General features: G+C 38.9%; 1 protein-coding gene and 1 long non-coding RNA gene across 3 annotated transcripts; both read right to left on the bottom strand.

Moving 5' to 3' along the window:
• Positions 1–4,400: 4,400 nt before the first annotated feature.
• LOC148714622 (uncharacterized) lies at positions 4,401–6,380 on the bottom strand. Of its 2 annotated transcripts, XR_016399197.1 has the most exons (4): positions 6,359–6,380; positions 5,417–6,268; positions 4,576–4,636; positions 4,401–4,498 (listed from the first exon to the last, which is right to left on the bottom strand). It is a non-coding gene; the product is annotated as an uncharacterized LOC148714622 (long non-coding RNA). The 2 variants fall into 2 exon arrangements; XR_016399196.1 differs by lacking the exon at positions 6,359–6,380 and having other exon boundaries at positions 5,417–6,335.
• Positions 6,381–6,848: 468 nt separating this feature from the next.
• Positions 6,849–7,894, bottom strand: LOC148714623 (nicotinate-nucleotide pyrophosphorylase [carboxylating], chloroplastic-like). Its single transcript, XM_088717220.2, has 3 exons — positions 7,695–7,894; positions 7,545–7,608; positions 6,849–7,455 (listed from the first exon to the last, which is right to left on the bottom strand). The coding sequence occupies exons 1-3, from the start codon at positions 7,791–7,793 to the stop codon at positions 7,313–7,315; spliced, it is 306 nt and encodes a 101-aa protein (XP_088573346.1). The 5' UTR covers positions 7,794–7,894; the 3' UTR covers positions 6,849–7,312.
• Positions 7,895–10,765: the final 2,871 nt, after the last annotated feature.

The raw sequence follows: 10,765 nt of genomic DNA on the forward strand, positions 1-10,765 counted from the left end.
GCACTCATCATATGAGCCCTCGGGTGGAGAGCCACGCTTCATCACACGATCACGCGTGAAAGTTTTCGAAATCGGATATTCTCCATTAATCCTTTACTTTGACACCAAATATCACAAAGCCCTCAGATCTCGAGGATTGTGTGATTCAAATAAATATGCATAAATCACAACTTCTTGTGATTTGAAGATTGAGATCATATCTCAACCATAAAAGAGATCAGATCTCTTACCTTTAGAAGGAGGTTCCTTCAAGGATGCTTCGCAGCCGTACAAGCGTCCGGCCTCGATGACTCGTCCACGCGAAGCTCCGGAATGATCAGCTTTTCGAGGAGTGCTAGCTCGCAGGGAGGCATAAGGTTGGCTGAAAGGGAGAAGAAGAAAGAAAATGGACCTTCATAGCTCAAGAACTTCTTGGGCTTTCACCTTCAGAACTACTCTCTCCTCTCACTCTCTTTCTCTGGTGCTCTTGATATCAAGAAGAAGGAAGAGGGGTGGCCTATTTATAGGTCAAGAAGAGGATGAGGTGTTCCTATGAGGTGTTCGATGAGGTGTCCTGCTAGGACACATGTCACACATGCAAGAAAAAGAGGTGTTCTGCTCCGCCTCGTGTCACGCATGCAAAGGGGTGAGGTGGCCTGGAGGGCGATGTCATGGTGTCATGGATGACCTCATGAGGCAGATGAGGTCATGGATGATATCAGGAGGAGTGTAAGGTGTCCAGGCCTGCCACATGTTACACATGCAAGCAAAAGAGGTGTCCTGCTCCGCTACGTGTCACGCATGCAAGCAAAAGAGGTGTCCTGCTCCGCCACGTGTCACGCATGCAAAGGGGTGAGGTGGCCTGAAGGGCGATCGGGATGTGGGTCCCACATACAGTATGTGGGTCCCACCTAGGCAGGACGTGGGTTCCACATACAGTATGTGGGTCCCCCCTAGGCAGGACGTGGGTCCCCCATACAGTATGAGGGTCCCACCTAGGCAGGACATGGGTCCCACATACAGTATGTGGGTCCCACATAAGGAAGGAAGTCCTAGTCATACTAAGATCATAATTGATTTTAATCCAATTTGACTCAAGCCAAATCTGATTTGGTTGGGGGCAAATTAGATATTTTCACCAAACCAATTTTAGTGTCAATTACGGTTTTACCAATTTCAAATCATATTTGAATTTGGTCAAGCCCAATCTCTATTACTCAATCAAATTGAGTCTAATCTGTGATCCAATCACTAATTAACTTCTCCAAGCAATAATTGCTTAGGGCAATCAGTCAATCACATTGACTATTTTACCTCTAGACGATTCTCAATCGTCAATCAGCCATTTGATCAATTCAGAAACTTCTAAGCGTGTGACCTCACAGGTTCGAACCTAAGCCGGTAGTACAAGAACACTTTCTGCACTAATCGAAGTAACCATCTAGCAATGGGACCCGACGACTGGATAGGCCGAATAGATGCAAAGCAACATTCTAGAACCTATGGACTATGGTTACCGCATAATTCATCCTCTTGACCAGAAAATACCCAGGGTGGGTTCAGAGTCTGTCTATCCTGAAACGATCCATCCGGAAATATGTTTCAATTCAATAAATCAAGTGATAGTGATTTGACTTTCCCTGGCCAGGGTACTACTTAATTGAAAACACAAAGCATTCACCCTTATTTCTAAAGGAGGTCAATCCCATCTTGATCTGCAACTGACTACCACAAGTACTTGACTGGACTCAGAAACCTTTCGTCGCTGGATTAGAAATTCAGATAGTCCGGCACCAAAGTACAGTGAGTTGCTTGCAAGCCACCGGTTGCAATATCATGTCTAAAGGATACATATACCCATATCCACTCGGAACAACTCTTGACAAGAGAAAGTCCGTCAATTGGTCACGTTCAGTGAACGTACACTACCATTCACCTGTATACCATACTAGTATCTCTATACTCTTTGGTTTGGAAGACAACCAATAAATATGATACACGATAACCTACGCCCGATAATACTATCGTCCTGTTAATAGTATATCATACGGTCATGAACATTTAAGGACCTGTGTGACAAAATCATATTTTATTACACAAAGCAGTCCTATGGACTTCATCACATCGGAGTTTGTGAAGATGTTTTGGTGATGAATAAATACCATGTTATTTATAATTGATTCAAATACATTTACAATCAACAATTGATTGGATTTAGGACACAAATCCCAACACATCATCCCTCTCCCTTCAGCCAAAACCATGTCCTCAAGGTTTGCTTTTGGGTATTCTTTCTTCAGCTAGTTGTACTCTTTTCAAGTAGCGTTTTCCTCAGGTAACGAATGCCACTGCACAAGAACCTCTTCAACGATCTTCCTTCCTCGTTTAACCCAAGGGTAACCCTTGACGGCTGCCGGTTCCATCACAGGATTTCCGTCTTCTCAAATGGGGGGAGGACCTTGATAGGGTACTTGCCCTTCGCCTAGCTTTCATTTTAGAAGCAACACGTAAAACATCGGGTACACCCTTGCATCTGCCGGTAATGCCAGTCAATAAGCCCTATGCACTCAATGATTTGATAAGGCCCAAAATATTTTTGGACGAGCTTTTGGTGAGCTCGCCGGAAGATAGTCTGCTGCTGATAAGGTGGAAGCTTTAAAAACACCCAGTCCCCTTCAGCGAACATCACTTCCCTCCTCTTCCTATCTGCCTGCTGCTTCATGCTACCTTGTGCTCTCTCCAAGTTACATTTTAGCTCCCTTATCAATTGGTCACATTGGTTAATGCTCTATCAACTTTATCTATCACTGAAACTTCCTCCATGTATCGGGTGACTGTAGGCAGTGTTAGAAGTATGCCCTAGAAGCCAATTTGGCTGATACATTATTTAGTTCTAGGACATAAATTTGTACTTAACCTAATTATGAATTTATTAAGTTGGGCATTCTTTTCATTCATATTTTTATGTGTCCATGAATCATCCAAGGAATTAATAAGATGATGACGCATATTCTCAAGAGTTGAGAATTTGAGGCATGTGTCATTGGTGATTAATTCCTGAATTGCTCATGATCGATGGATCATCACGAGGACGGTGATCGATCCGCTGAGATTAGTGCACAGATCACTTTCTTTGATGGACGAGTCTTGGGTCCATAGTGTGGGGACACTGAAGTGATTGTGCAAGTGCTTGTTAGAGAACAAGGGTATTAAGCATGACCAAAGCAAGAAGTCACTTGGATGTCTATTCATTCGTCAGTGACTTACTTGATACTGCAGTTGTATGACTAGTACTTAGACCTTCGATGCCTCAACTAGTCAGGTGAGGTTGCTGTAGTTTGACGAGCACATAAACATGAGCCCTAAGGGTTCTTGTGGTGCAGATTGGCTGCAGTAGGTTCGTTGTCGGATTAAGGTTACATCTAGATGGGATCTATCGATCTTGATAGATTAGGAGTGATCCTATGTGATTTATAAGATTAAGTTCGAAAGACCTTGGCCAGGGCAGTTCTGGAAAAAGAGTTTTCCAATCTCGAACTTGAGTCAAATAAATCTGATATAAGACAGACGATGGGGTTTGACGAGTTATCCATAACCTCTGTCATGTCGGGATCTACGATAGAGCACTACAAAAGAAGGAATAACTCCCGGCGCTTTTTTTTGTCTCTACCGACGCTTATAAGCGTCGGCGAATTCCCAGCCCACGCTTCGCAAAGCGTGGCTCAGACGTCGGGCAGGTGGGCGTGGGTCGGGTTTAACCCGACGCGTTTAAAAAGCGTCGTTGGTCTATGCCGACGCTTTTAAGCGTCGTTCCTTTTATCATACTCCGACGCTTAAAAGCGTCGTTAAATGCTTGCTTTTCCCGACGCTTTTAAGCGTCGTTTCTTCTATCAGACTCCGGGGAGAAGGGTTGGTTACTACGGGTTTAGGCCGACGCTTAAAAGCGTCGTTAAAGGCTTGCATTTCCCAACGCTTTTAAGCGTCGTTTCTTCAATCATACTCCGACGCTTATAAGCGTCGGGGAGAAGGGTTGGTGACAACGGGTTTAGGCCGACGCTTAAAAGCGTCGTTAAAGGCGTGCCATTAGCTTTTTCTGTTGCATTTCCCGACGCTTATAAGCGTCGGCATTAAATTTTTTTAAAAAAAAAAATTTTGTAACAGTAATTTTTAAATACTCTGTGTACATTAAATTCTTACAAAACAATAGACACAAATACACTGAATCACATATATAACAAAATATGATCACAAACAAGAACTTTGATTACATTCATATTATCATATTTGATTACATTGTGCTTCAAAAACATTCTAAAAACATACAAGTCAAATTCCTAAGTACACAATCTACAATATGTATCAAGTTTCCTAAATGAGAAGCCAACTCTCGAGTTTGTTTAGCGAACTTCGCATCTTGGTCTACTGGGTTGTTAGTGCGCACAGGCGGCGAGCCACAGAAGAAGCCTGCTTGGTTGTTCATGTCTGAATCACCATCAGGATCATCCTGAGAAGGACCAAACTTTAAAAAAGTTGGATACGAAAACTAATAAATTAAGACTAAAATATCTATTACATGATTTTGAAGTAGACGGGTACCTTGTTCAAGATAATATCAAGGATCTCCGGACCACAATCTCCTCTATGGACAGGCAAAATGCTGGAAAAAAAATAAAACAGAATCAGGGAGATGCAACCTTGGCGCCGGCATTGTAAGAATATAACGTTGAAAAGATGAGGGCATTGCGTCATGCATGCTTTACGGGCTTTATCTCTTGCTGGTTAGTTCAAAGTCATTAACTAATATATGTTCACTGGATGCTGACTCATCTTATTGAAATCACTTTGGAGAAACATGAAAAAGAAAAAAAGTTCCATCTGCAATGTCAAATATACTAAGAATGACAAATAAGGTCAAAATTCAACCAGCCTTCCACTTTAATTCAAAACTATAACATGAACCAAACTGTCACAAAATTTATCAACAATTGTACGCTTTTTTCAGAAGCATTTTCACTGCATGCTGGGAGTGAGCATCAGAAGCATATTCATTGAATAAAATGTAAATGCAAGAAAGAATCACTCACTTGAAGATGTCTGCAATATCATATATGCAATGGCCTCTTGGCAGTGTATATGCCGGAAATCACCAAGCTTCCTTGACTGGGCCAATATTCTGGTTTTGAAAATGTTGGGCAAATCAGCATCCAACAATATGTTGCCAATCCTACGGAACAAGGGTGCACTGAAAAAACCTGGAAGTTCCATTTTAAGGTTTTGTTCCCGGTAGCTGGGAGAAATGGCACTGTAGCAGTTTGACTGAGTCTAAAATTAATACATGAGCACAATAAATACCTAACTTGCACTGTACCACCCTGTTTGACCAACAATAAAGAATTAATACATGAGCACAATTAACCACAACCAAAGCACAAGGTACCTGTCTAGCAGTAAATAAAGTTCTGGGCTGCTTTTTTTTTTTTTTGGGTACAACAGCTGCAATAAGAAACAATAAGAAAGACATTTTTATTTCCCAACAGCAGCTTAGAGAAACAATTATACATGGCTCACATAGAGTCAATAAGAAAGACAAAAGTTATAAATATAATCTGCAAACCAAGAACAATGAAAGTGGTTGTTGCTGTAGTAATCTGCAAATCAAGAGTCAAAGCAAACGTATTAATAACGCAAGATACACTATAGATGGAAGTCAAATGCAACAAGACTTTGCTATAATAGAGTCAAATTTAATCGCTCAGGAAGTTGAAAGTGTTATAAATATATGCAAAAGCTCAATAAGTTGATACGATGAGCAGTCCATGATTCTGAGAGTTTAAAAGTAGCCTAATATTCTAAATTCATAGCAACTCTGGCCTGCTGTTGAGGCTAAATGTTTTGTTCTTTTAAACATAATTTATGCTAAAGCTCCATGGTATTTGTAGCTGATTATGAATCAAGCGATGAAAGAAGAAAAATATCATTAAAGTTGTAGCTGACTGTTTTTGCTTGTAGAGATCACAAAAGGATTATTGGACTTGAAATATGTTCGATAGCGAGTATAAGAGCAAACCAAGCTTGGGATTGGATAATTATATATCCTCTGGCCAATTATTAGGTTAAATCATGACTAGGAGAAGAATAGATTTACAAGCACAGGTAATGAATTTGAGTAACATAAGGGAAAAGAGAATTACCTGTGGAGGTATCCCGATCTGAAGAAGCACAGGGTTTATGAGCAATCCTTCCGGCCGAGCAAACAGTAGGATTACCCAATACAAATTGTTCCCATTATCTAAAGTTTCAGAGAATGAAATCAAAGTTTACCCAGCAAATATTTGCATGTTGCCAGTGAATCATGCACAAGAAAGGATGACCATCTTACTGTTCAATTATGAAGCCTGTGATTGGATAACGAAATATTTGCAATTTCGTTAGCCTGTGATCTGTAATTTGAATGATAGTGATTTGTGGACCTAAAGAAGCCGTCCTCACCTGCATCTTGATTGGTGCTATTCTTGAAGTTGCACGAATCCTGGCATATAGTATGTGTCACGTTCCCCTCAGCTTAAATTACTGCCATGTCATCAGATTGTTTTGGATTGCAGCAGCTATAATGCCTATTTGTGAAGTAGGTTTACAAATCAAAGATTGAATACAGACTGGCAAGATGATGCCAATTCAGAGGCCCATACATGATATACATAAAACGAATCAGTGAAGTAGCTTGCAACCCATACATGATATACATAAAACGAATCAGAGGCCCTACCTGGTATGCATGCTGCAATCATAATTAACTAGACAAGAATAAGATTGTTTCTAAATTGGGATTATGGAGGGGCAATCTCTCTCTCTCTCTCTCTCGTGCTCTAAGGTGAGTTATGTGTGTGTGTGTGTGTGTTTTGAAAATCTACATGCAAGCAGCAAGCAGCATATGAAAATACTAGTTGACAGAAATTTTTGCCCAATAAGAACAAGTGCCCAAGAAGAATACATGAAGACAGTCCTGAAATAAAATGTTAATCACTCGATTGCAGTCATGTGAGAATTACCAAACAGCAAAATCTTCCCAGCATTAGCCTTGCATCCAGAAAATACATCATAACAATTATAAAAATGAGAATGATGCCATAAATCTGAACACATTAGATATGAAAGGCGTGACCTCAATTGATGGAAACCTGGTCTGGAAATTTATGTTTATGTTTTCTTTACAAATTCAAGATGGACTTTACAAAAAAAGGCAGTATAATTTCAGCTATCGTACCACTACAACCCTAGCAAACCCAACACAACACAATGAATATGTGCATGAAGAACCATGCAAAATGTAAAGCTATTCTGATTGAGGCTGGAAAAAAGACCATGGAATATTAGTTGATACATGGAAAGCTACCTTGGTAAGTGTTGCTATTCCACTCATTCTTTGCATAAAATTGAGGGCAACCCTTTCTGCCACAATAATGCTGCATGCACATCCTTAACATAACAAATAAAAAAGAAAAATAAACAAGCATTCTCATGAGTATAATCAAAAGACCAAGTCATGTTATAATCTAAATTTTTACCATATACTTTGCCAAACTGCATGCCTTTGTGAACATAGTTTCCATCTTTCTGAGACCATTCAACCTATCAAATTATCCAGAAAAATTCTGCTGAATGAAACTAGCGAGCATTATATTGAATCTTGGAGAATTTATAGCAAGGAGTTATACCTTTAATGATGGATCAACCTCATTAAAAATCATCTCTGCAAAAGAAATTCCAGCAATGACCCCATCCTCCTTTGCAATGAAGTGGGCTTCTGCTTTCATGTCCACCGGAACAGTGGCTAAACAAGTTACATCCCCTGTCTCAATACAAAGAAAACAATAAGCTAGATAATCGTCATACAAGTTCTGCAGGACTTCCACTGCAAAATATAATATATATATAAAATATAATATAAAGTATATTCGATGATGTTGATACAACAAGAATGTCTCCCTGCATCTACTGAACAACTAGAATATAAGATTCCTTTTTTGGTCTAAACTTTGCACTTATCCTACTCTAATTAGGACTCCTCAAATTGCAATTAGAACAGAGAAATGATAGAAACTAAAGCCCTGCAATATATAGCTTGCTTGAACTATCAGTTGTTTAACATGTATAAGCTTCTATTGTGTCAATCTTTTTGATCATCAGTTGTTTAACATGTGCTCCAATTGAATGACATGGATACTCTAATACCAAACCAATTTGATCTCTATACTCTACTGCTCTTGGGCATAGTTCAGCTAATGAGGACAATTCACGTTTGGAAAGATTTCTGGTGATCAAAGATTAGAAAAACAACAAAAATAAAGAAACTTTGATTATTGAACTATCTATTATATTTCTTCACAAGAAAAATAGAATTGGTGAGAACTAACCATAAATAGTAGCAAAAACAAGACCACCAGTAACAACATATAGCATCATTAATTTGTAAGGCATCAAAGTTTTTGAATCAGTCATGGGCAATTCATGAGTAAATCATAAAATCTATGATAATGGCAAATAATTAAATATTCTTGTTACTTTATTACCAAGGATAATCTGGAGGATCAAATTCCACGAACCAAATAATAATGAACAGCTACACTAACGCACTGCACCACAGTTTGAAATTTCTGGGCTACTGTCTGGAAGATCTGCAGTAAGGAAGGTTCCATACAGATTATGCCAGCAGAAAAGAACCAGTAGTAGAATAATTCTATAGCTAACAACTTCAATCATCCACGGCAAAAGCAATATACTGACAAGCGAATGCATAAATATGTTGGAATCACTAGATTATAAAAGCAAACACTGCCGGGGAAATTAATATGATAGACAGCAGAAAACTGAACAACTAGCATTACAACCCAAGTCAGTAGGAGCTTCTATTCTAAAGTATACAGATTTCTTTTAAATACGCCATGCATCAATCATAAGAAACACATTAAGGTCACTGCACACTATAAACAGTAGCAGAATCAAAAGCTTGCATTGGTCCTTTAAAATATTGCTCCATATGAAAGTGAATCCTAGGTTCTTCGGTGTTAAGCATGCGAATTTTTTTTTTTTTTAAAACCATGGCTGAACCTGATCGGGTTGCCTACGTACCCCTTCATAAGGGGGATCAAGCCATACGTAGTTCTTTTTAAGTTTTAAAACGCAGCGGAAAAATCGAATCAAACAATTTAATTCATGCATGCTTACAAGATCAAATCTAGAAATCAGCACCTTAAGAACACATAGGATTATGCCGGAATCGTTTAAACAATTATGCTAAAACTTTCATGCATGATTAACTATCAGATCTGAAACTTAAGAACTCTATTCCGATTAATCTCCGAATATCCATTGAATGGATTCTGGAGATATCTCCGTGAGGAGCCCCAAAAGAGGGTAAAACCTCGGGGAATCAGACCTAGATCTTGACACCATAATAAAAGATTAATGTAGGATTAATACCTTTTATGATGGATGAAACTTGTGGATCTGATCCTCGACTTCGCAGCCACGCACACGAATGGCCTCTACGAGAAGTCCACGCGAAGTTCCTGAAGAGATCCAATCCTGCGGAAGTGCTAGCTTGCGCAGAATTTCTTGAGGCTGAAATTTGATCTTCCAAACACTATCAACTTTTGATCCGCCTTCTTGGAAGAACTTGGAGGAAAGGTTTAAAGGGATTGAAGAGGACTTAGATCTGATCTAAAGACTCTTATCAGGGACCCCTAACACTAATGGCGCGATGGACTTAGAGGAGGAAGAAGTCAGCTAGATTGAATGCAGAATTTTTCCATGCATGAACTAGGGTTCCTCTCTTTTCTTTTCCCTTTTTTCTTCTTCTTTTTCTCTCTTTTTTCCTTGAATTCGACCACCAGATGATGGAGGTCCTTTTAATGTTGCTCTCCTACCTAACTTCATGCCAACCATCCCATATTTGTGGAGGATTTTGTGGGGTTTTGAATTTTGAATTCAAAATTCAAGTTCATGTGCCATTACATGATGAAGCTTGATCTAATCTAAACCATTCATCATGTTGCCACTTCCCTCTTTCAATTTCGAAATTCCCATGCCCCTAATCAGATTAGAGGGTCACGTGGTGATTTTGTGGTGATTAAATTCGAAATTCAACCTTAATTAGAAGTGAGATAAAGATAAGGATGACATATGTCATGAAGAGAGAGAATTTGATCTTATCCAATTCTTTTCATGAATTTATCTCTCCATTTCGACCCATCTAATGATGAAAGAGGTCCCTGATGTTGCCAAGTGTCCCATGGCACCATTAAATAAATTAAATTAATTTTTAATCATATTAAAAATCAATTTATGGCGCCATGCATGGATATGTGACAAGTGGATTTCAAGATCCGAATAGTTTCAGATCAAACCCATTTAATTTAATTAAATCCTAACAATTAGAATGATTCAATTACCATGGGTTGAACCTAATCCAATTAGGTCAATCCCTAATTAAGCACAAATTTAATCTAATTTAATTTGGTCAACCTAAGTCCTCTTGATTCAGACCTAATCCAATCAGGTCAAAAACCCTGATTGAGCCCAGAATTGAATCTAATTCAATTTGGCTCATCCTTAGTCTAATTACTCAATCCAATTGAGTTCATTAGCAATCTAATTACTAATTAATCCTCCGATAATTACTTTAATTATTTTATAAGATAATTTGCCAATCGAATTGACCAAATTACCCCTGAATGATTCTTAATCATTCATCAGCCTTCTTGATCAATCAGGAATCTTCTATGCG

This window comes from Phoenix dactylifera, chromosome 2, assembly GCF_051530095.1.
Source record: "Phoenix dactylifera cultivar Ajwa chromosome 2, Ajwa_hap1_PhDact_Kaust_v1.1, whole genome shotgun sequence".
NCBI classification, from domain to species: domain Eukaryota; kingdom Viridiplantae; phylum Streptophyta; class Magnoliopsida; order Arecales; family Arecaceae; genus Phoenix; species Phoenix dactylifera.

Coding starts and splice junctions, on each gene's coding strand:
- LOC148714623 (XM_088717220.2), bottom strand. CDS start 7,793: ATGAAAGCAGAAGCCCACTTCATTGCAAAGGAGGATGGGGTCATTGCT. Junction 7,609..7,694: donor AGGTTGATCCATCATTAAAG/GTATAACTCCTT, acceptor ATAATTTGATAG/GTTGAATGGTCTCAGAAAGA. Junction 7,456..7,544: donor GCAGTTTGGCAAAGTATATG/GTAAAAATTTAG, acceptor TGTTATGTTAAG/GATGTGCATGCAGCATTATT.